This window comes from Lolium perenne, chromosome 2 (assembly GCF_019359855.2).
Source record: "Lolium perenne isolate Kyuss_39 chromosome 2, Kyuss_2.0, whole genome shotgun sequence".
NCBI lineage: Eukaryota > Viridiplantae > Streptophyta > Magnoliopsida > Poales > Poaceae > Lolium > Lolium perenne.
This window is the reverse complement of record NC_067245.2, coordinates 228,672,045-228,698,703: the sequence shown is the minus strand read 5'-3', so window position 1 is coordinate 228,698,703 and position 26,659 is coordinate 228,672,045. Positions and strand designations below refer to the sequence as shown.

The following is a 26,659-nucleotide window of genomic DNA, read 5'->3' as shown; positions in this document are numbered from 1 at the left end:
GACTCGGGGAGCAAATCGGTCGGAATATTGAAGTCTATATCGACGATATCGTGGTTAAAACCAAAAATGCAGTCACCCTCATCGACGATCTGCGCGAAACTTTCGATAATCTCGACAGATACAAAATAAAGCTGAACCCGAAGAAATGTTTTTTCGGGGTGCCAGGAGGACAGGTGCTCGGGTACTTCATCTCAGCTAGAGGAATAGATGCCAATCCTCTGAAAATCAAAGCTATCCTCGACATGGAACCGCCAAAGAATTTGCACCAAGTGCAACAGTTGGCAGGACGGCTCGCAACACTCAGCAGATTTATCGCCAAGTTGGGAGAAAAAGGTTTGCCCTTTTATCAGTTGATGAAGAAATCGGAACGATTCGAGTGGACAGCCGAGGCGCAGGAATTCTTCGATAACCTAAAGAAGATTCTGTCGACATCTCCAGTACTTGTGACTCCACACGAAAAAGAACCAATGCTCATGTATATAGCTGCAATAGTGCAAGTGTTTAGCATGGTCTTCAAAATAATAATTTCAGAAAATCATTCGCAGAGAAGATGAAATCTTCAAAATAATTAATTTCAGAAAACTATTTATTATTTAATGAACCGTTGCAACGCACGGGTATTGTGCTAGTAATCATATATACATACACATTTTTGATAAAAAGGATAATTAATACAACAAGAAGAAAACCTGCCTAACATCGTATGAAATCATTTTTTACCCAAAACTGAGGATAGCGCGCAAAGTTACTGCCACCGCTTCTGAATAACTTACCCTAGATTCTGAAGTCAAAACTTGGCGATGCAAGTTGCAGCTTTTGGTGAAAAGAAAACAAAATTAACCAAAGGAAAGCACCCAGCTCGCTAGAAAAGCATAAATTCCCTGACCCGCTTGCTCCTTGGGCATCCGGTCGGAGCCGACAAGCGACAGGTGTCGACCGCAACAAGGATCGCGCCCCATCCAACGGTGGCAGTTCCAGCACCAGCTGCGTCACCAACCCACATGCCCCCACTTGGCCGGCTCCGGCTCCGGCGACGCAGCGGCGGAGGTGCACCTGTCGGGGTGCGCGCAGCAGCGCCGCTCGAGAACAGTGCCGGGGCGACGTGGCCGGACGCAGCACCGCTCCTCCGCCGCATTTTTTACTCCCCCCAAAACCCCCACTTGCTCCCCTCTACCCCGCCCTACAAGACCACCACCGCCCCGCCGCTTGCTCCCGCATCGATCCGATCCGATCCGGGATCCGACCAAATCCTGCTCAAATCCCCCGCCCTCGCCGTGCGCCCGCCGGCTGAGCTTCCCCATTTGCCCATACCACGGCTCACCGCCGCTCCTGTCCCATCCGGTTGCTGCGACCTCGATTATGGTGTCTACCCCGGCTAGGGTTTCAGCGTCGGCGTGTCAGGTGAAACATCTATCCTCGTCTCCTAATTTCCCCGCAAGCTTTTTGTTCCCTTCATTCAAGTGCCTGTCTGTCCCTGCTGAGTGAATCGTATGCATGCGCAGCTCCCGTGTAATCTGTGCTATCAAAATTGTTTGAGCTTCAGTTAGCTATCGTCTTAGCATAAAATTACGAGCTCCTTGCTTGATCTAGGCGCTGGCACAAGGTTACGCTAGATGTTATTATACTTTATTTACTGGGCTGAAACTCATGCTAGAATCAACGGCGCCGAGTTTTTATTTTGCTGCTTTGAGTCGCTCGCGCCTGGGAGATTTCTCTTAGTCCATGACTCAATGTGGTTGAATGTGATGCAATGTGGGAGATCCCGTCCTACTTATGCATTATTGGTGGGTGTCACAGTTTTCCCCGATTCTAGGAATCCCATACCTTTGGATAGTCATGTGCTACTCCTGTATGTTAATCATGTTGTGAGTTGCGGAGATATTTCCAGAAACTTAAGATGTGTAGTTTATTGCCTGATTCTGAATTCTGTAAATAACAACCGTGGAAATTTCAGATATAATAACTACTCGAAGTAGGGGAGGGTTAGAGTGCCTGTCAAATCTGCCTCCTTAACATATTTTCCTTTTGCAAATACTGGACTATAGTAATAAAAATTTCAGAACATTTGTTTCCTAGTTGTGAGGGCCCCAGAAATTGCTTTGGGTTGCAATACCTATTCGGTTTACGTCCTTCAGTACATAGTTCATCTATATGCCACTAAAATTAAATGACCCCTTCTCTGAAATTAATATACATTTCAGCGAAGAACAAGTGCAGTTTCAAAAGTATTGGATTTATGTATCCTTAACTGACTTAGTCCGTTTTAAGCTGGATCTTAGAACAATCAAGGCATTTACGGAATACCTTCGGGTATTCTCATGCTAGTTAGATTGATAGGATTGTAATATCTTTGTGGAGTTGAATGTGTAAGCATGCCGGTCCAATAAAATACAAAATATTATGCCAAATATAGAGCCTGTATAGCATATAAGAATGGTCCTTCGAGAATTAATCTATTGGTCAAGTACAATTTAAGCATGTGGCGATATTTATTATCCGCTGCATGTTTGACCACTGCCAAAATTTGGTTGTTCTCACCATTTGGAAAGGAAAGTAACACTGATACTTGTAGACACAAACGAATCATCATGGAAAATCTGTAGTCAAAACATTTGAATTTTTGACCCAACATGTTTGTGGAAATTTTGGTTTGACGCGTCAATGTATTTTTTTTTGAGAAAACGCAAAGGACCTTTGCGCTTCATTTCATTGAAAAGAATTGTGGAAATTTTGGTTTGACGCGTCAGTGTATTTTTTTTCGAGAAAACGCAAAGGACCTTTGCGCGTCAATGTATTCTACGTGATATTATCCAACAGCACTCTTGTAATGTACTGCTGAATTACATGCTTTGTATTTTTCCATTGCATCAGTGGTTAGTATTAGAGATATCTCATCATGCTAACATCATTAATGCTATTGCGAAGGAAAGAAATAAAACACAAACTTACAGACCCTAACACATTCAAACTTCACTTCATGGTGACTACCTTTAGTCTGGTGTTGTATAAGTTCTTTGCACTGCCTCATGCACCGCCTCTTACAACCCTTGAAGGATAAGTAAAACATTCCCTATTACATTACATCTGAATGAACCATATCTTGTGCATATAAGAAACTAAATCTAAGCTGCCTTAGCATTTCTTTGGCTATCTAATTTCTGATCAAATGTTTTTAGCAATAGTAGTAGGCAGTTCTCGGAAACGCATCCATTAGTCCTTAGCTGGTTCTATTTTTTCTTACTGGAGTAGGTAAAGTTGATCATGTAATAATTGCTTTGCATAATGCAAGGTCAGCTGGTCAAGCATATGCCGCAGTCTACGATAACCAGAACCTCCTCAATTTGTTAGACCAATTGCTTTACTCTTGACCCTATCTTATGCTCAACTGCACATCTCAAAGCACAAGTAAGAAGAGTACAAGGACCGTTTCTCTCTAGCTCGAACCTCTTACAACCCTTGATTCTTTCCATCCACAAAAATATAATGCTTGGCACAGAATCTCTTATCCTCTTAAGTCGCCAGTTGTTTCTTCCTTTCTGTGTCACTTGGCCTGATTGCTTCTTCATGACTTTATATGGTTCCTCATTTCTATTCCTTCCACACCAAGTAGAGCTCTCTATTAGCGTAGGGCTCCTAGATCAAAATGCTAATAGGACTGAGATATGAGTCACATCCTCAACACTTCAACAGCCTTTTTTTATTCAAATGTGCTCTCCTTTCAGCTGTATATTTCAGTTGTCTAAGCTGTCACAACACTATATATGATGTAGAGTTCTTCACTATTTGGTAACTTGTAATGATGTTCAGGCAATATTTATATTAACAATATTGTTACTCTGGGCTAAAGAGTTTTTTCTGTTTTAGGGCCTAGGTAAGGGCACTAAAGGGATTAGACATACTATTCTGTCCTACATTTGTCAAATGGACTAAGAAAAAAAATCTTCACCTGTAGTATTGATACAATCAGAGTGAGTAGTTTAGGTGTTTTGGTTTCATTGACCTAAACTTATGTATGCCTTAGTGAGATTGTGTGCTCCGTACTGTTTTTTTAGCATTGGACGCTGCTGTTTTTTTATCTGAATAGCTGTTAGCACAAAGTAGAATCTATAATTTGTTAGGGATCAACTCCCTCTTCTGTTACATAGAACCTTTGCCATTTTCGTTATTTTCTTTACATATGCAGTATGATATGTAATTGTGGATGCAACAATGTAGAAGGCATTCAGAGTTTGAGATTGAATAATAATCATTGATATTCCCTTTCAAAATAAAATCTATATTGACTAGCATTCTACACGATATCCCCTTTTTAGAATAAATCTGTTCTGTTTTAAAATGAGTTATGCATTTCCTTCAAGTATCTTCTTGTTTGCTAAGTAACAAATTTGTGCTGGTACTTCATATTATTTGTTGCCAATAATCTCAGTTATTTCACTTCGCGTAAAGCTTTTGGTCTAAATTATTTATTTTCTTTTGTGCTAGTTGCTGCAAGTGGAGGCGGCAAGCTAGAGGCAGCAACTGCATAATTTGCAAGAGAATCGTAAGTTGCACAATACACACTCTCTTATTCATGAGAAAGTATTCCCTCCGTCCGTAAAAGGATGTCGGAGATTTGTCTAAATTTGGATGTATCTATACACCAAATAGTGTCTAGATACATCTAAATTTAGACAGACTTGGGACATCCTTTTATGGACAGAGGTAGTAGCATAAATTTGTTTATGTATTTGGATCTTTACAAGATCATTAAGAATGCTTAAGTAGATAATGTATTCTAATTTTGTCGTAGACCTTAATGTTTATGCAGTTTGCTCAAATTCACGAGTTATCTGAACAATTGTTAGAATTCATCTATAAAAGACACATGGGTTTGATGGAGATCCAGTTTAGTTTAATCTATTTTATTTTGACATGTGGTTGAAGTAGTCGTGGAATGGAAGGACATTTTTTATTGGACACGGACATATAAATAGATATGATTCCTCCCTTTTATGAATGCATTTTCCCTCCATATAAGGAAGGCACATATCCTTTTCTTTTGCAAGGATGAAGGAGGTCCAGCAAAGACCACTTCGTTCCATTTCCCCCCTGTTTAATTGCCCTGTAGAGGACTTAATTTTCCTTGATGGTTGTGTCCCATCTCATAGCCACTGGGCATTACTCAATCTGCCTGGAAGCCCACAAATCCAGCCCCACCGTGAATTCTGGCCCATCAATGGAGGAGCACAGGCTTGCGACCAGGGCACTGTTTTCGGCAGCCTTAGCGCTAAGTTAGCCCCCACACCTTCTTTTGAGGAATTTTGGCCATAGCGAATCTGCGCCCACGGGAATGGAGGGTGCAATATTGATCGGCGGTAATATTTACTCTATATGTGAGGTGATTTGGATTATTAAAGTTAACGCTTTGGCCAAGAATTAAGCCAATAGTATCTGGGTTATGTGCACAAAATTGACTATTGACAAAAGATTGTGAAAGAAGATGGCCAGAGCTTGAAATTTGAAAAAAAGGAACTTATCTATCCAGATGAAGGGAGTACATACAATTAGAGGTTTAAACACCCAATGTCTTGAGGTCCACGTTAACATCCAATCAGTGTTAATATAACTAACTGATAATATTAGTTTACAAGTATACAGGAACAGACAAAATTCACTGTGTAAGTCAGTGCAGCTGACTTGCCATAGTACCACTATGTATGTATTTCCAGTTATTTTCTCTCCGGGTGTTACTTTTACTAGGTACTTGTGGAAAACTTGACACTAGAGAAATGTGAAGTGGGTATCCATGTAGATAAACTGAAGAAGTGTAAACTGTGTCACAACTCACAATACATTTTTTGCCTCATGTGTAAACCTGAATTGCTTGTCTGCCATGCATAAAACTGTGTAAGAATCAAGATGAAAAAAGATGTACCTGATATTTGGTCACACCTTTTTGTCAATAAAGCTTTGCACACAAGTTTGCAGCTGTCATTTGTTTCAGCAAACTTGTAGAACGTCTCAAATATTTCTATTACAATCATTCACAGTATCCTTCTGTGCATTACATTTATTTGAAACAAATTTACATTACTCCCTCTGATTCATATCAAGTGTCAGGGCTTTAGTTCAAATTTAAACAAATTTGAATTAAAGTCCCGACACTTATTATGGATCGGAGGGAGTACCATTTATCAATCACCAGCCCATGCAAGCTGCTTATGTCTTGCTACGGGTTTAGGTTTGTTACAAACTTACATTCAATATTACTTCTGGCTACTCTTAATTGTATCCCTTGAGAATATTGATAATACGAGTAACCTGTACCCCATAATCATCATGGATGTAGTTGCAATCTGCAAGTGTTCAGTAAGTCATGATTGGAGTATATAAAAAACTGAGAACAAAATCAGTAGATCCAATGAAGAATAAGCAAGTTACCCTAGTTTAGGTGGTGCAGTATGTTCAGCATCATTTCGTCGCTGCGGGGAATTGAGTTCAAGATGAACAGGAACGTTGGCATCCTCAATAACTGCAAAGTTGTATGGAGTTCTTGAATCTCGGCCGACTGCAGTTACTGCCTCTGTCTCAGAGAGCTGAGCAAAGAATTAGTCGCAAGCAAATCAATTTATAGGCTTGTATTACATATTCATCTACCATAACTTTCAAATACCTTGTTATATAACTCAACATTTTCCTGACGAATTAGGTCAAGCTTTTTGTACAGTTCCATGTTTTCTTGGTGAACAAGACTTCCCTGCAAATAACACCATCATCAGAGTCAGTTTGTTAAAACAATCTACAGGGTTCAGGCTGATATCAAAACGCTGTTGTACCTTACGATTCAGTTCATGAATTTCAGCAATCAAGAGCTGGTCCTGAAAGAATCATTAGTCCTTGTATGTTAGTCTTCTTGGAGGAGACAGTGAGGTGCAGATGTTAGAAGTGTTTGGCAGGCTGACCTTTTTTGTCCGGATGCAGCGTAGGCTTATCTCTAGCTGATTTTCTAGAGTCTGCAGCTCCTTGACACCCAATCCAGAAAGATCTTGCCCCATCAACTGCCTGCAATCAAACATCATTGTTTGTGTTCTGATTTCTAACTGAATGTTTAGTGAAAGTTTCTACAGCCTTGCATGTCTGATTCAGTTATGAATAGGTGAAGTGTACCATTGCACTGTTTTGTACCTTGTTAGGTTAGTTACATCAGGGATTCTGTAGGTATGTACAGGTGTTAATTTTCTGTTGGTTAGGATTTGGGACTATACCAAGGCAAATCAGAATGCTCTGACAGTAACAACAAATATCTAAAAAAGAATCTATAAAAGGCTTGCAAGGTTTTTTTCTTCCATTTTTCTTTCTTTCACTTTTGAGAAGTGGGATTTGACATTCAAATAAATGGAAGATTGTTCTATAAAGTAGGTAATATCACTTTCTAGTTCCTATGCAAAGTATTGTATGCTCATGTGTTAAGTTCATTGTTACTGAAACCAAGTTTTTTTTATCTTCATAGGAAAGACTATCTGCTTGCGAATGCAACAATCTACATATTTTTTGACACAGTTACTAGATATCAGTGCATGAGTTTTGCTGTTTGTGTTGACTTCTTATATGTCAGTATCACGGAGTGTTTTCCATACAGTCAAGTTGTTTTGAAGTTATGTATGTGTGCTGGCAATGGTTTATGCTTGCTCCTTATACCTATGATGAATTTCTGATAAATACGTATGTAAAAATTTCAGGTTTTCAGGCCATACCGATGATTTTCTTGCAAGTTGTGCAGTTGTTGTCTCAAGCTTGCTGCCTCCCTTTGCCAGAACTATTGAATTTGAAACTACAGTCAAAATAGTGCCACATCCAGGTTTGCAAAAAGTATTGAAATAGACATGACAAACATGGTTGTGCTATCAGTAAGTTACTAGATCATACCCTGTTAAGTTGAAATACTGAATCACATGGTGTTGCATGCAACTCCTTTCATGGAGTGATTTATACAATAAATGCTAAGCAAGGACAAAGGAACTCAAAGAACAAAAACAACGCAAATGGGAAACCTTGTCTCTTTTTTCATTTGGTACTTCAAGTCCAGTAAGTTTGTGCCAAGATTGTCTAAGCTCTTGACCGCGTGATGGTTGTCTTCCATGATGTCACTCCTAATTCAAACAAATATTCTCCCTAAGTCCTAGAACCAATTATACCTGTTATGTTAGCATGTGAATTCCTAAAGAGATACATGAGCAGGTCATGAAATCGGTAAATGATCTCGCTGGTAGAACATTTCCCTTGGCAATAGAATGTTGCAGTTTGTCTTAGTTTCAAGCAGAATTGTCAGCGAGTGTCATCTCAAAAGTTTCAGTGTGAACTGTAAATGGTTTATGCATTGTAGATAGTTTCAGAGGATGGGTGCAGGCAAATGCTTCATAGTTCCTCTGTTCCTTCCAAAATGTTCTGATGTTATGTTCTTTCTTTTTCATGTTACGAGGTTCAGTTGAAGGTTAGGAATTGGACAAAAGATGTTATCTGATGTTCTGGTAGGCTGCAGAAACGTTCTACTTGTCTGTTTGCTGTTCCTTCTTGGTTCAACGTCTGCAGTGTTTACAACCTATAATCCTCGAGGTTGTTCTGTAACTGGAGAAATTAGTGGAAATACATGTCTCGTTTATTAATGCTGTTTTGGCTTTGCATATTGTTTAGTTTGTAGTTGGTTTGATGAGCCATTTGAATGTAAAACAGAAGGAGCTGTGTTAACTGATCTTAGGTTGAGTTCAAATCACATTATCTCTGTGTTCAATATGTTGCAGGTTGAAAAACCTTCGGCTCAGCTTGACATACACAAACTGTTCTAATGAGGAGCGCCACTCCAAGGTTCTTTCTGTGAGATTCTCTTCAATTTGAAAGAATTTATTCTTTGGAGATTTTTAATCTGAGTTAGCTAAATTTTCAACATGTCCATGCCATTAATTCAGGGTAGCATCTATGCAATACTTATGGGCACTTCATTGGATAAACACAGCAATTAACTCATTATGTGGACTTGCGCAATATCCATGCCATTCAGCACAGATTGATTAAGACGGGTGATTTCAAATCAAAGTCTCATCCAGTTGTGCCTTTCTCTCTCTGTCGAACGGTTTGTCACCTTCATCCAATTATAACTAGATTGAAGAAGATAAATTGATGATAAAAAAAATGACTTGACTGCAGTAGTAATCTTTCTACAGCTGAATTGCAGTATTTTATTTTGAGGTAAATAGTCTTTATTGAGAATTTCTTCTTTCGTTCGAGAGAATTCAGGTGACCGGTTAGTGCAATTCAGGTGAACAGTTCAGAGCTGGTCCTGGATGGTGCCACCACAAGGTTACTTGTCCGCGTCCAAAGTTAACATGAGCCGGACCAAAGAAGCCACTAGTTAGGCTGATATTGGTGAGCAAAGATGCCGCTCCTTTTGCTGCTCTTGAAGTTATTTTATTTTGTTCCATGTTAAGTATTTGCGTTCTTGACGACATCGTCTTGTGAATTTTCGACACCGTGGTTTCAGTCGGCAAGGTGGGCTGCCTGGTTTCCCAGGTTTGTGGGTGTGAAGCTGCCGGATGTGGTCGAAGGAGTTGATGGCGGTGGCTACAGGCATCGTTTTCTTTGTTGAAGTTTTCGATGAAGCAGCCCTCATCTTCCGATCCGGTCTTACAGATCGGATGATGATGGCGCTTAGCGATGCTTGGTGGCATGTTCCCTCGGAGGGACCCGTTGCTAGTGCGGTGGTGGAGGCATCAACACTCCACATGCAGGGAGCCTTAGATGAGCCATTTTGGTCTTTTCTCAAAGGTCCTAGGCATGTCGCCCCTCTCTAGCGCCGTCGAGGCTGACGAAAATGCTCATGGCAGATCACGACGATGCGATGGTTTTCAGTGTGTACTTTTTTAGCAAGTGTGACTTGATTGTCTGGCTGTGCGTGTAGTATGTTCTGCCTTACCGGCATCTTCTTTGTTCTCTGGTGCTTCAGACCTAGTCTAGCTCTGTACCGGTTTCTTCATAATCAATAAATTTAGCAACCCTCTTGCTAACATATAAAATCACGGGAATAGAAGTTCTATGGTTCAACCTAGTCTTGGTGTGGTCATACCAATTGACACTTAGGTGATTGTGGTCATTAAAGAGGTTGTGGTGTTTTGGTCTTGTGGATCAATAGCTTCAGCTCCTACCGATTATATTGTGTGCTTCTACCTGTCTTTATGGTGGTCGATAATGGTCGTGCCGACTTTTTTTGGTTAGTGGTACTCATGTTTACTCCCTGGTTGTATAATGAGTGGTGAGGAAGCAGCTTTTTGAGGACCTGATTTATAAGGGCGTGTCTCTACTCTTTAGCCTAAATGCTTTTAGAGATATAAGCATCTCACTTATTTGGATAGGTAACCCATATGTCTATTAAAAACCCTTTGAGGTTGGTCTAGTTTGTGCAGATTTGGTCACCTGCTGTTCTTTTAGAAGGAAATTCGAGATGTGAAAATCACAGGAGATGTAAAAATTAAAGAGCACTTCAATGTCTATTAAAAACCCTTTGAGGTTGGTCTAGTTTGTGCAGATTTGGTCACCTGCAGTTCTTTTAGAAGGAAATTAGAGATGTGATTAATTCGAGATGTGAAAATCACAGATGTAAAAAATAAAGAGCACTTCAATGTACATTGATATAACTTAGTGTTTATCTCACTGTAAATACAACTAGACCAAGGACATGACCGCGTTCCATTTTTAATAAAATTGTTGGCTTACAAGTAGGCCTAAATGTTCACCAAGTAAAACATAATAGTTTATTTGGGGCTTATAAAAACATATATGGAGATACAGATAGTGGTCCTCATTTTTTAGCGCATGAATAAAGTTATTAACTATGTAGATAATATTACGATGTACATATAAAATTGTTTTAAACTTCAAAATATGATCCCATTTTAAAGTGCAACACTTTTTATGTGTGTGCAACATTGCCTGAAACAATTTCTTTGAGTAACATCTAAAGTTGTGGTAAAAGGTTGCAACAGTTTGAGCAAAAAATTGATGTATGCAACAAATCCACATTTGGTTGCAGTAAAATGTATAAAAACGCGTGAACGTTTGCAACGGAAAAGCTAGCGCATCAACATCTGTGCCACATGGATTTACTTTTGGGTACACAACAAAAAAATATAGACACTTAGCATTTCAAAATACCGTTTGTAACATAGGTAATTTTGTAAAAATTGACAACACTCCCCTTCAACAATGGTGGCACCACCATGTATCAATTATAGCTCATCAAAAAATAATTGGCCAGTTCCGATGCCTGACGAAGCTAGATCACGATCACGTAACCTTGGGACCAATCCATTTGCGGTCATCGTCTTTTCCGACTGAAAAGCGTGAATGGAGCTAGGAATTTCATGCTTCCCTCTGAACTCACCCAGGGGAAGCCCCCACACTTTTCCTCAGGCATCACATGCCTGGTGAGGGCGGAGCATGGGGAGTCCATTGGAGGATATGTAGCCACAACATACGGAGGAGTGGGAGAATGAGTAGTAGGCCGTATGCACGCATAGGAACAACATGTTACCTCAAAGGAGTAGAGACAGTCAGAAAAGCAACGAGCCACAAAGAAGCAACGACCTGAGCAAGTAGTTATGAGGTGGAGCGTCCCTAGAGGAATGATTTTGTGCATGAAGGAGCACTACCGTCGACAGGAGGACTATACGAGGGATAAGCGGCTACTGAAATGACGAGAGGAGGACAATACGAGAGAGAGGGAAAAGATAGGTTGATCAATTAGCCGGTAAAAGAATAAGTGTTTCCTTCCAAAAGCTGCAATTTCTAAGTAACATAAGATAACAAACATCATACTCAACGTCTTTAGTGCTTTCTAACGTGCAAGAAATACATCAATTAAAAGAGGCAAAGATACGCATGTGAACAATGACCAGATAAAACAGATGTTGAGGAAAGGTGATGCTAAGAGCAACCCCAAACCCCTATCGCATACTTGAGAGGTTTTTGCCAAAATATGCACTTCAACCCTCCCTCTGAGCACCTACTTGTAGGGAAGCCTCTACTTCATTCTATTTTCTCCTAGATTTATGAAGAGAATAGGAACCCTCTCCCAACCAAGAAAAAAAATCGAACAACCATAGGCGGAAAGGAAATTCCCCTCTTACTTTCGACCTTGTTCTCCCACTCACACATTGCTTTTCGTAGAATGTTCGTGTTCCCCTCCACCAACAAAAATCCGCCATTCCCCACCTCTCCATCGCACCGTACGCCGCCATCTACATGCATGCACTACCTACCATCAACCTCCCACTTCCCGCTGCCCACCATTCCGGCTACATACACCCCCACTGTCCATACAGTTGCGCTGCCCCAAACCTTTCTCCTCTACCATCGACGCACATGTGAGGTGTACAGTTAAACCACATGACACAAATACTTGTGATTCATGATTGCGGTTTGCTTCTATATTTGGAGGAGAAGCAATATATATTTCAAGAATCTTTGTATGTGAAATTAATGACTAGTGATGATACTAGCATTGATGACATGAGACTTCATTAAAAATATGGCCAAAATGGATGACACCAATATAGACGTGGCTTTTGTGACTTGTAAATTATCCATAGTTCTTTTGCGACCGATATATGGGGAGGATAAGTCTTAAAAACATGTGAAATGTGCATTAGGTATTAAATGAGGTGCATGTCTCTTACAAATACAACATAATTATCAGAGGCCTTGATTTTTATCGATGACATGAGTATTCGTCTACATTATAATTTATATACTTAAGCAAATGGCTCTGTACCTGGTCTTTGCTTTATAAAATGGATAGAGAGTTAGTGGCATTGAAATGTGGGCAACTAGATTGAGTGGCTAGGCATGTGTTTAGGTTTTAATCGATCTCCCCCATATTATTTTCAAGATTTATCTTTCTACGAATATTTGTCATCTGTTCTGTGAACTTTTTTCGTGCCTATGTGTATGTTGATGCAACTTTAGTATTAATACGAGTTTTCGTTACAAGAAAAACCCAATGTGTTTCATAGATATAAGATTTTGTTAGGCGGCCATGATAGGGGCAAAAAGAAAGCATACGACTGTGTTCAAGCCTGAAGTGTTGGCGTGATAGCCTTTTGATGCATTGAAATAGCTTTGGAAGGAAATTCTGGCTCCAAAATATATGTCAAGGGTACTTAGAAAATATCACTGCTCATCATAACGAGCATAAGAAAATAGTCATAGACATGACTAACACTCCATTAAATACTACCACTCTAAGATGACTTGATATTGTGTTGGATTGGAATGCACCGATTAGGATGGTCATGGTTCTAGACCCACTTCATATGAACTTTGACTTTCACTTTTTTTTGGAAGGCATAGAGAAAGACATGCGTTCATGCATAACCACGCATCAATCGTAGGAAAATAATATGCTTACAAACTTATGTAAGATATATGGACTTATGCATCAAAGGCCCGATTGACTCAATCATAAGAGCCCATGCCAAACACCTTGATCTACATGTGAATCTTCTTCCAATGAAATAAGAAATACATGTGAATGATATTAATTCTAGAATTTTGATGTCACATCAATAGTTGTTTGTGTTCATAGGTTCTAGGAGATGTATGAAGAAGCAGACCGACCTAAAATTCAGTTCAACATTTTCGACTCACCGGTTAAAAAAATAAACCTAGTGTAACCAGAACAATTATACAAATCCATGCAACTAACTTAATTAATACAGGTAATGGTGAATGAGGATTTGGGCATGAACACCGATTAACTAATTTGGAGCATGGACTCCTTATTTATATGGATGTGTCATGGAATATCCGCATCGTATATTGTTGGTATAGCTTGTTGACCCACTAAAGTCCACCCTATTGGATAACTATCGGCACTTTGGACAAGCACGTCCCATATAGTTATGTCGCACTTATGCAAGGGTCCACAAAACAAATCCTAGCCCCACTGTCCGTGCCGCTGTAATGCCCACTCCTATTTCCACTTTAAGATATAAAACACTTGTCCTACTACCCCACTACCCACACCACTGCACTCACCACTAATCACTTCACACTATCCACTCTAAACCATATACCGCAACACTCCCTTCCCCATGAGATGATGTGCAAGATCAAGATATGCAGGTTATCCTCGGATGGTTATGTCACTCGATCTGGCCTAGAAACCATGCAAAAGTACCCTGTCAATGTTCCTAACTCGTAGGTATGTGTTTCATTCCTTCTATAGATTGCATCTTTTCATGTTGTCCTTTTATCTTATATAATAAAAAATATATCTCATTCAGATCTTCCGTGGGGATGATGGTTGTCAAAATGTTTGCACATAGTATAGATAGCAAATATATGGTGAGGTCATCAGCATAGACTGCTTAGAGCAGGTACGCAGCCAGGAATGAAGTATAAGGGGGGCAATCTTAGTATGAGGGGGGCAGAACTAGGTAAAATCACACAAATAAGGAGCTGTCATGGCTTGTGTTTAAAGGAAAATCATGAGCATAGGGGCGGCTGTGCCCCCCTTCGCCCCCCTTGTCTCCATCCCTGGCTTAGAGGATGGTGTGCATGTGCTCGATGAGATCTCCTACATCATGCAGATTCGCCACCTCCAACATGATGTAGAATCCGTGCAAAATGAAGAGGCTCTAAAAGTATTGTGAGGAGAAAAACTGACTGCTTCCTAAATAAGGGTACTTGTCCAATAAGTGTGCCTTTTGAAGTTACTTCATTAGTGAATGAATAATTGGTAATAACAGTCGCGTGAAGGCTCGCTAAGATCTACCAAATAGTAGACTAGGCACATCGGCAATAGGGAAATTCCTATTTTGAGGAAGAGCTGTGAAGGAGAAATATGCAATTTTAGTGCCACAAAGGATAAATGAGACAGACCAACCGTCCCATGGCATCATCATCAAGACCCATCGTGGTAGATCCAACTCCACTGCCAACAAACAGACAATGAAGAATTCGTGGACAAGCCAAATAGTGAGGTACGACAACCTTGCCACGATCCTGACCTAGCTCATCCCCATCATTGTTTTCACAAAGCCACCGAAAAATAACCGCCCCAACCATATGTCTCTCCATCAACTTCCATCTTCAAAATGATACCCCAAGAGGGAACATAATACCAGGCGTTGGGATCCTTGAATATGAGGAGGCTCAAGTCAACCGATGTTTCTCCGAGATCATCTTGATCCAGGAGAAAAGAACTCCAACTAGGATGTCATAATCAAGGTAACAAAGCAGGCACCCGTCACCTTCATGAGCCCCGATCAAGCCAAACCCGTCTCTCCTATCAATCTTGCCTCCGAAGCTCAAGACTTGTTGATCCAGCCAACACACCACCATATAGTCTATGCTCATTGCTCCAGGCGATGTCGGTATGACCCATTGGGTACCTACTGTTGGCGTACATGGTTTGGCCCAGCTAAAGGTCCACATGGTGTTTCACTAAGGACCACGAGGCCCAAGTGAAGTTGGCGGCTACGGCTTTGGATCATGGTTGTAGAACAAGGACAAAACTCAAGATTAGGAAACTCTCGAGTTCTCCTCTAACTTTTAACCGACCCGACACGATACCTGAGACCTATCCTCCTTTATAAGGGATAGGAGGAGCCGTCAAGGAGGACTGAGAACTATGCACATGCACATGGGATGTAATCTCCAAGCTTCACCACCATATCCATCACTGTGACGTTGTAACATTCATTAATAATCAAGATCAGACAAGCATGAAGTAGGTAAATCTCGTCTCCTCCTTTGTTTGATAGATGATGAATCTACCAATGTTCTTCTTTCCCTAAAACCCAAATACATCATCCATGGGCATTGCCGTGGATACCCCCACATCAATTAGCGCTATCTGTGGGAACTTTGGGTACTAGAGTCATGAATTCGGCGGCTCCAGCATCGGCGATCTGTGAATCGCTGCCTTCTGGGGAGCAGATCTATTTCGGATCCCTCACGTTCATCCCACACCCGCCAGCCTCGCGGCCGACCTTCCACTCCTTCCACGAGGGGTGGATCTAGCGCTTGGAGATCTACGCTTCCACGTCAATATGGTGGGCACCATGTGTCTCCCATAGTCAATTAGTTTGACTCCGGGGGAACCAACATCGCCATCGGCTGTTGCGGTGGCCTCCACGCCATCTTTTGTCGGCCCTTCCAACGATCCCAACGTGAATCTTCTGTGTCAAATGCGACACCTACTGCATCACGAGTCCGAATGACTTCACTAGATCATGATGGCGGCTAAGCCAGCCATGAGAACTGCAGCAGCAACACACACCCAACACGTTTCCATGCGCGGTCATCGACCCTATCACCGGAGCGGAACAAACCACCGGAGCCGAAGAAACTATCAGAGGCGGCAATGGGAACAATAGAGGGACCAACCCGACAACCATCAACATCCCTCCGGAGGCTTGGAACAATGCAAAGGAGGTCATAAGAGGCTCGACTCCTCTACCGACGGACTCGACACAGGAGGAGTTGATGGCCTACCATACCCTCCATCATCGGGAGCATGTACGCATGACTGCAGAACAAGCAGAACTCGACAATCACAAGCAACATGTTGGTGAGTCAATAGAACGGTGATGAGCATTGTCCTCCTTTACTCTTCCTCGTCAAAGCACTCTACCTCAGGTGGGTGCCGAAGCGATGCTCTCGGCCTCATCGAAGATGGTACACTCGAGCTAACAAGAAGCCTTGACTTGTCCTTCATGATGGTGGACACAACAGGCAACCTAATGGCCAAGTTGTCGCAAGCCACACTAATCACAACGCTACGTATATGTTGCCTACCTGCATCCGGTGAACGATCCGCGGGCATCCCTTCACCGATCGACAAACTCTGGCATGTGCTTAGTAGGAGTCGTGATCACAGATCCGACCGCTCGCCTCCGCAAGACGAACACTCAGCTTAGCACTGAAAGGGAAATTGCACCTCAGCGATCTGACCGCTCGCCTCCGCAAGACGAACACTCATCGCATCACCGCAATAACCCATGGAGAGCACGAGGATCACAGGAATACTACACCCGTAACAACATCACACAACACAAGGTTGTCAGGCCCCGTGCAGAGCGCTTATACCGAGTCCCTGACTCTGACGAACACGCCGAGCCATGCGGTGCAGGATGCTTCAACCCTTGTGTCCGCTGGATCCCGATGCCAAAGGGTTTCAAGTTGACCTCAGAAATACCCAAGTAAGACCGGCTCCAAGATCCAAAAACTTGGCCGGAGGACTAGCTCACAGCGGTACGATGCCAAGGAGGTTCAAAAACTACTACCATGCAGTCCCTACAACTGCAGTTGAAGGGCTCTGCGCGCCTTGCTTAATGGCTTACATGTGGGATCCATCAGCACTTGGGATGACCTGGTCAATAGCTTTGTGCCAAATTTCCAGGCTACTTATAAATGACCCGCATCCATAGAAGAGTTGTGGACGTGTACCCAGAGATCAGGCGAATTGATACGCTCATACATCCAACGGTGAACCATCGTGAAGAACACCGCGGAGGACATCTCTAAGGAGAGGGTGATCAACACCTTCAAATGCGACCTGCGTAGGCGAGAACTCAAGGAAGAGCTAGGCTGCGTCAAACCAAAGGCCATAGCTCACCTGGTGGATATCGCCAACCGATGGGCGGATGGCAAGGAATCTCTGCACAACAACCGCGTGCGCTCGGTAGACGATGATGATGCAGACACAAGATACCGACAGATTCGGGGCGCAGGCGTGCTCGCAACATTGATCGTAGAAGGAAACACAATAACTGTGGCTACGAGGGAGCTGACAACATCGAGCTGGTAGAGGCCGGGTTCCATGACAAGTGTGACGATGAGAACCTCAACAACAGCTACCGCGATGGAGGAGGCTACCACAATTAAAGTTGCGCATGCCGATCATGTCGCGCTCGTGATGACGCACCGTCGCCTCACTAGCTACTCTCAGATCCTTGCACCATCCACTTCTACACGGATGAAAACGATAACAAGAAGTCGAGTCATCTCCTAAAAGACTGCCGCTAGTTCCAGAAGGTGCAGGAAGCCTACACCCATATGCAAAGCCACTTAGCAGCCCGTGGGACCGTGGCACATGGTCCACTGCCACCACCACCATTGCAGCTTGGGCAACAAGAGGTTGCGGTTATCCAACAGCCTCAACCCACGCAACAATTTGCGGTACCTGCTAACAAAGCCAACACATATGCACCTCTGTTCGGAAACGTATGCAAGATCCACAAAAGGACGCCCCTCGAACCGGTGCCAAAAGTTTATCACTCAAGAGGTGAACTTGGCTGTAGCATTGCCGCCTGCCACACCCGAGTACCTTGATTGGTCAGGGACAAGTATAACCTTCAATAGAGAAGATTTCACTCTTCAGGTCCCACGTCCAGGCCACTCCGCCCTAGTACTTGAAGCCCAAATCGATTGGTACGAGATGGTCAAGGTCCACATGAATGGAGGAAGTAGAATCAACCTTATCTTAGCCAACACCTTGCACACAATGAACCATTCTCTAACGAACCTTGTGCCCACCGACATCACCTTTCACGGCATTGTCCCAGGGAAGTCTATCCTTCCCTAGGTAAGATTTCCCTAGGCATCGTCTTCGGCAAACCAGATAACTTCAGGAGCGAGAAGATCGACTTCGAGGTAGTCGACTGGTCGTCGCAGTACCATACCGTACTTCTGCGACTGGTGTTCGCGCGGTTCATGGTAGTACCCCACCTCGCCTACCTCAAGCCGAAGATGCTTGGGTGCAACAACACGATCACCATCAACGAGAGCTTCACCCACTGCAACAACCGTGACCGTGATTTTAGTAAGCTCTTTGAATCGTTCGAGATGCAGGAGGAGCTTGCACAACTCAAGGAGTCAAAAGACCACACCCTCGAAAATACCGCACATGATTTGGCATTCGAATCCAACAACGACACCAGGGCGCATCAGGTACACCCGACGGATTCCTCCAAGGCGTCTCTCGTGTCGACTAGCCCGAGTCCCGCATAGGAACTCGCGGTCATCAAATTCCTCCATGAGCGCTGGAAAATATTCACCTGGTGTCCAACAGACATGCCAGGTGCACCCAGGGAATTAGCCGAGCACACCCTCCAGGTGTGTCCAGATGCCAGACCCATCAAGCAATCGAAGCGCTGCTTTTCAGAGCCGAAGCGCAAAGCCACCGGCGAGGAGGTCAATAGACTCGTCGAAGTAAAATTCACCCGGGAGATCAAACAGTCCACCTGGGTAGTTAATCCAGTGATGGTCCCAAAGAAAACACAGAAGTAACGTGCATGGGCATCGACTACACAACCTTGAATGAGCATTGCCCGAAGGACCACTTCCTGTTGTCGCACATCGACCAAATAGTTGACACGACCACTATCTGCGAGTGTCTCTCCTTCCTCAATGCCTATTGAGGCTACAACCAAATCAAGATGAAGGTTGAAGCCGAGGAAAATACCGCCTTCATCACACCATATGGTGTATACTACTAAACAACAATTCCCTTCGGGCTAAAAAACGCAGGCACCAAGGTGCATGCAAGCCTGCCCGATGAACAAATATGCAGGAACATCTAGGTCTATGTAGACGATGTGGTCATCTTGATCAAAGATGGAGCCACACTAATTGAAGATCTCCACAATACCTTCGACTACCTCGACCGATACCACATCAAGCTGAACCTAGCTTAGTGCGTATTTGGGGTCCCGCGTGATAGCTTCTCGGTCACTTCATCTCCCTGTGGGAAATCAAAGCAAACCTGGAGAAGACACAAGCAATCATGACAATGGAGCAACCGACAGATCTCCAGGGCATCCAACAGCTCGCATGATGTGTAGCGGGGATCATCCGTTTCATCAGTAAGCTCGACAAAAAAGCACTACATTCTATCAGATGCTGAGGAAATCCGACAAGTTCGAGTGGACAACCAAGGTGAAGACAACCTGTGAGGACCTCAAACACATACTGCCAACCTTGCTCGTCCTGGACACTCCCCGTGAGAAGGAAAAAAAAATGCTACTCTACATTGTCGCCATTAATCAAGTGGTTCGTACCATGCTCGTCGTCAAGCATGCGGATGTAGGAAAACCCACGGGATGCATCACCCCATATACTACCTCAGCGAGGTCCTCCAACCAAGCATCGGTACCCACACTACCAAAAGCTAGTATATGGTGTCTTCATGACGGTGCACAAACTGCACCATTACTTCTGGGAACACCTAATAGTGGTGGTAAGCGAGGCCCCGTTGTCCTACATACTCAACAATCCTGAATCAACGGACTGAGTCTACATGTGGGGAATCGAGCTCTCTCCACGAGAGATTACCTATGAGAAGCGCAAGGCGACAAAGTTGCAGGTACTGCCCGCCTTCATCGCTGACTAGATTGAGGCCCAGACACTTAGTCCACAAGACCTTTCCAGCTCCTGGACCATGTACTTCGACGGTTCAAAGAGAATCAAAGGAGCAGTCACCGCTGTTGTCCTTGTATCATTGCAAGGAGACAAGATGTGCTACACACTATGGATGAACTTCCATAATGCCTCCAACAATGAAGCTGACTATGAAGCTCTGTTGCATGACATGCGCATGGCCAAAGCATGCGGTGCTACCTGCCTCACGATATATGGGAACTCGAATCTTATCGTGCAGCAGATAGTGAAGAAATGTGATGTTGTCAACGAAAACATGATCGCCTACCACGATATGTACAACCTCCTGGAGGGCAGCTTCGACGGATGCGAACTCTGCCACATTGGCCGCGCCAACAATGAAGAACTGGCTAACATCGGGGGTCCAGTTACACACCCATACCACCTGCTGGGACCTTCCTGGAACAAATCAACGAGCGACCAATCAAGGTAAAACCCCCCACTACCCTACAAAGTCGACAACGCACTTGGGGGTTGCGCCTGGTTACGACATCGAGGCACCCGCAGCAGCGGACGAGCAAGCTACCTCTAAAACCCTAGCGGAACTAGTGCTGAAAAAACCAACTTTGGCACACCCATACGTTTCATACCTGGGATATCAGGAGCTGCTGGAGATCCCGACCCAGGCACAACAAATCGTCCATCGCTCCAAGGCCTACATGATAATCAACGGTGAGCTATACAACGAAGCATATCTGGCATCCTCCAAAGGTGCATTGCAACCGAGGAGGGCAAAAGCATCCTACTAGACATCCACGAAGGCATATGTGGGCATCACACCAACAGTTGGGTGCTAGTTGCAAAAGGCCTCACGATAGGTTTCTACTCGATCAGCGCAACACAATACGCCAAAGATATCGTCAGCTAATGTGATGCTTGGCAGAGGTTTGCAACCAAGCCCCATGCACTTGCCACAGAGCTGATGACGATTCTCCTTGTCTGGACTTTCGCCCATGGGGACTCGATATGGTCGGAAAACTGCAGAAATCCTCCCGCACAGGTCACACTCATCTCCTTGTCATGGTCGACAAGTTCACCAAGTGGATTGAGGCAATGCCCATCACCAGAGTAGATGCCACCTCGGCTATGACTTTCTTCAGGTCATTCACCTGTAGATTTTGGGCTCCCCACGACATCATCACCAATAATGTCTCTAAATTCACCTCAAGGGAGTTCCATGACTTCTGCCAGGAACTATTGATTCAAATCAGCTACGCATCAGTTGCACACCCAAAAACCAATGGCCTGGTAGAAAAGGCCAATGGCATGGTCTGCAACTGCCTCACGAAACAAAACCTGCGACCCTTAGCTAGAGAGAGCAACAGGGCGTGGGTAGAGGAACTACCATCGGTTCTGTGTAGCCTACGAATGACCCCCAACCGGTCCACACTACACACCGTTCTTCATGGGGTACATCACATAAGATTTGCTGCCATCCGGTGTCCGCTGCAACGTGCCACAAGTCGTCGCTTACAGCGAACCCGTCTCATCAGCCGCACTTGAGGATGACATAGACATATTTGACGAGGCGTGAGACACCACCCTTGCCCGTTCTGCTGTCTACCACCAGATCCTGATGCACTTCCGAGTTAGAGGTCGCTCCCTGCATGATTGCCGACTGCGACTGAACATTGCATAACTTGCAACTTTGAGTATCCAATCAAGTCTATGATTCGACTAGACACTCGAGGGCTATTGATGTGAGTATGACCTATCGAGTACCTACTCTTGGCATACATGGTCCGGCCCAGCTGAAGGCCCATATGGCGTTTCACTAAGGACCACGAGACCCAAATGAAGCTAGAGGCTACGACCCAGGATCCTAGCGTGCAGAACAATGACAAAGGTCAATATTAGGAAACCCTACAGTTCTCCTCTAACTTGTAACCAACACGATACAGTACCTAAGACCTAGCATCCTTTATAAGGGTAGGAGGGTCCGTCGGGGAGGACACAAGAACTACGCACAAGCACACAAGATCTAATCTCCAAGCTTCACCACCATAGCCATCATGGCGACGCTAACCTTCATCAATAATCAAGAACAGATAAGCAGAAAGTAGGATTTTACCCTCCCGGGACCTGAACTGGTTAAATCTCATCCCCTCCTTTGTTTGATAGCTAATGAATCTACCAACACTCTTCTCTAAAACCCAAGTCCACCATCCATTGGCATTTCCGTGGATATCCCATATCACCAGGAGCCCACAATGGGAAATTCTGATGTTATCCAATGCCACCAAGAGAAGCTGCAAGAGACATGCCTTTTTTGCAGATCATCATCACCAATAGTCACAACCACGTTAACTATCATTGTGGTCATTATTGCATGACGCACCACTAGGAACCGTCACACATCACGAAAGGAAGGGTGTGACATCCTGGCCAAAGGATTAAAATGATTTATAGTAGTACTAATACCAATTAGACACATTTTTCCGGAAGCTCATCTCGAAAGAACATCTTAGTAAAGTGGGCTTGGTTGTGAAAAATATACAGATGGGTGACCTCTTCGAAAGTTTCTCGGAGACAAAGAGTGCTTGAAAGACTTGCATTGTTGTGTAGACTTGAGTGGCCACTTTCAGTCCCGGAGTGGTTGGGCGTGACAAATCTTACCCTCTTGGTTACACATGTATGCAAGTCAAGGAAAAAAAAACACGTGACACACGATGCATATGGGCCCTATGAGGCGCACATCATGACACATGTATGAAACGTTGGAGACATGGCCATTTTTCAAAAGGGAACATTCATGGTTGTGGGTGTATATGATCGACATCTTGGCCCATGACTTAATGGGATTGATCTCCAAAGGAAATCTCTCTTAATGCGTTTACTAGGAGCAATATTGCCATGTATACCTCCTCGGAAGTTTTTTAGAGACAAAGTATCGGGGTGTGCATGAGTGAGGATAAAGTGCACTAGAGAACACTCATGATTAAATACTGCCCGTCCAAGAGTGGGTGAGAGTTATAGAGAGGGAGCAGCACACACACTGCCAGACCACCATGAGAGAGCCTCACTGTTGGGGGACCGTGATAAACCACTAGAGGAGTACGTCGCACCAATGATAAAGCCCCACGTCACCATGCATGACACAAGCTTAGTCCGGATGCTATGTTTTAGTTTGTGTGATGTTGTTTGATTGTAGTATTATTTTTATGCAGCTAGTTCTCTGAGAAATACATAACCTTGAAGGAATTGAGAGTTTCATGATAGTAAAAGTAAGACTAGATGTCAAAATTCAAGCAGGAAAAAAAAACGCATAGCATAGCGACCATTTTATTCATGAAACCCAAGAGTAACGTATGACTCTTACATGCAATAATGGTCGATACATAGCAATAACTGACTAGCTAACAGGCTGATAAATAGCTATTACTCAGGCTATTTTACACATGTTTAAAGTAAATCTTCCAGAAATATTGCGAAGGAAGTGCCAGGCTACGTTAGTTTAATTTCTTTCCCATATAGCGTTGGTCAGCAGTTCAAACCTTACTACTTGTTTCACAAGGTTTATGAGGGCCGACCCTACAGAAGATCAAATATTGCAACTGTCCATTCTTCAAACTTATATTCATAGCAGTATCGATTCTGAACGTTTTTAATACTCCGGCCTAAATCTTGTCTAACCTTGCATGTGCACTGTAATCACAGCAAAACCATCGACTTGATCTAGACCTTAGGCCACATACTTACGGATTAATAACAAAAGTACGCCGGCCTATGGTGGCATTTATTTTTCTTGGAACAAAATAAAGATTAAACAAGCAATGAGTAGACATCAAATCAATGCCAACCCAGATGCATGCATTTGGATATTGTTCCAGAGGAACGTACTTCAGTTTAGTGTAGTGATTTGATCCCAGAATTTTTATCTGAACCTGCATCAGCATATATTTGCACTTGTTCTTGCATGCAGTTTTTTATAGTGCAAAGGCTGGTTGCCTAACTTTCTGTCTCTTATCTAACTTGTCCTTTGATGCTGCTTACAAAGTTAATTTTACTTCGTGATTATAGAGGTAAACTATTAAAAACTGATATAACTAAAAGACAACAGATCAGAACTCCCGACAGCTTCACATGACCAAAAAATAGAATATCAAAGATTTGCAGAATTTCTGTATCTCAGTAAAGGCATACCTTAAGCTCCGAGTTGGGGTTTGCGACAAGTTGCTCCTCCTCCTTTGCTCGGCCATATCGATCTATCACTGACTTCATGCTGCATGAAACGAACATCACACTAATCAGAATAGATTCCTATGTAGTATAACTTGATCTGAAAGAAGCAAGCACATATTTTCCATGTATTTATACAAAGAAGTAACGATCAAAATGATTTACTTGTTGTATACGAACAAGTACTGGCCATGACAAGCTAGATGCCATCCCTTTTCCGCCATAAATGCCATCCCTTAACTGACGTCAGCAGAGAATTCACGCATAATACCAGGAAACCCTACACCTATATATATCTATCACTTCTTCAATTTGGCGAGATCTTTATTACTTCATTCCAGTTCAAAGACTAACACTGTGCTAATAAACTTCACGAAGTAGTAGAAGTAGAAGTAGAAACGAGTTCATCACAATTTTCTCATAGATAGAAGCTAAACAATAAAGATGTAAAAAAGAAAGAAATGATGCTACAAAGGTAAACAATATGTCCTACTATTTATTCTTCTTGGTTTTCTTTGAAAGGGAGTATATATATATATCCTTCTTACTCAAGGTCGTTGTATGCATATGTTTAGAGAACTGGACTCTTGGTTGGTTAATTGGCTTTGTGCCTTGGTACAGAGATGCAGAAATACAACTTGGACAAGATTTTCGAAAATAGTAAGAAGTTTCAAAGGTAAAACCACACGTATCAGAAGCTAATCAATACAGCGACCATGTAGCTGATAACCAAGTAGCTGGCCTTTCATAGGCCAAAAAGGTAGAAAAAGACAAGAAAGGAAACTGAAGCAATGAAATGGAATCCATTGACCTGGTGCTGGCGTACTCATAGAGGCGGCCGGTGCTGGAGAAGATGACGAGGCCAACCTCGGCGTCACAGAGGATACCTAGCTCCTTGGCCTTCTTGAAGATCCCGTTCCGCCGCTTCGAGAAAGTCACCTGCCGGCTGGTGGAGTTGTCGATCCGACGGATCACTATCTTGCCTCGGCCCATTTCGGAAACTTGGACGCAGAGGACAAGCAGGTGCAGAGCAAGGGAGGCGATCGAGATAGGCAAGCTGCGGGATCTAGCCGGAGCTCTGAAAGGAGAAAGCTCCCAGGTTTCCCAGACTGGCGGCTTATTGGAAGGGGAGAGGTAGGAGGAGTCTTCTGTTGATGCCTCTGCAAGTTGCCTTTCCTTTAGTTGCTCAACTTCCTTAAATTAGCAAGGAAGTGGGAACGGGCAAAGATGCGTCCCGATTGGCTAGGATTGTAAGATGGGTTAATTTATTGTAAACGTTAAACTAATGGTGATAATTAAGGGGACGTGGACCATCTTGGAAAGGATGCCTCGAATTGTATGCACACATGAAGGCTAAAGTAACGACATTGTACAATACTGGATATAAACTTTTTTTAAATACCCTCAACATCATCAAGCTAGAGACAATCGACATACTTTCTCAGGTTTATTTTGGCATGCACATAGATGCTACTTGCATGCCTGTTAAACTGAACAAGAGAAATCCACCACTGGTTCAGAGTTCAGACACCTTAGGACTTGTGTGGTCAATTGACCACACATGATTTTGGAAAATTCTTTGTAGAAAAGCATAAATTATGAAAACTTATTGTAAAATTAATGAGAATGCGTGTGTCTGACATCACAGATTTGAAATGACAACACAAAGTTGAACTCATGACACCGGCTGATCGGCAACCCGGTTGATTTTTTTTAAATCAAATGTCTATACATATGCAGTGTTGAAGGGTTCTGGTTAGACGAAGGGACAAGGACCTGCTGGACTTGGCCGCGGGCGACGTCAGGAGGCTGTACGCGCGGACGCGGCCTGAGTACACATGACGGCGCTACCTCGACACCTATCGAGCTTTGCTATCTCTTTAGTCAGGGTGCCATGTGTGTGAGTCTGGCCCGCTCTGTTGATGTATTTGGACCCTTGTGTGGACCTTGTTTCGAACCTTGGCGGTGTGCTGGGTGTGTGGTGTTGTATCAGAGATCTTGTTGATGC

At 43.3% G+C, this 26,659-nt stretch overlaps 1 protein-coding gene and 1 long non-coding RNA gene across 4 annotated transcripts; one reads left to right on the top strand and one right to left on the bottom strand.

Annotated features, from left to right (window-relative positions):
• The first annotated feature begins 1,261 nt into the window (after window positions 1-1,261).
• On the top strand, window positions 1,262-10,078 carry LOC127335128 (uncharacterized). 3 transcript variants are annotated; one of them, XR_007872608.2, is made up of 6 exons: window positions 1,262-1,401; window positions 4,483-4,540; window positions 7,719-8,592; window positions 8,778-8,841; window positions 8,943-9,399; window positions 9,515-10,078. It is a non-coding gene; the product is annotated as an uncharacterized lncRNA (long non-coding RNA). The 3 variants fall into 3 exon arrangements; XR_007872607.2 differs by having other exon boundaries at window positions 7,719-8,841; window positions 8,943-9,106; window positions 9,271-9,399; XR_007872606.2 differs by having other exon boundaries at window positions 7,719-8,841.
• LOC127335127 (MADS-box transcription factor 27) lies at window positions 5,900-25,883 on the bottom strand. Its single transcript, XM_051361718.2, has 8 exons — window positions 25,463-25,883; window positions 24,616-24,694; window positions 7,734-7,795; window positions 6,942-7,041; window positions 6,816-6,857; window positions 6,653-6,736; window positions 6,421-6,575; window positions 5,900-6,335 (listed from the first exon to the last, which is right to left on the bottom strand). Exons 1-8 carry the CDS (start codon window positions 25,642-25,644, stop codon window positions 6,317-6,319), a joined length of 723 nt encoding a protein of 240 aa, XP_051217678.1. The 5' UTR covers window positions 25,645-25,883; the 3' UTR covers window positions 5,900-6,316.
• Window positions 25,884-26,659: the final 776 nt, after the last annotated feature.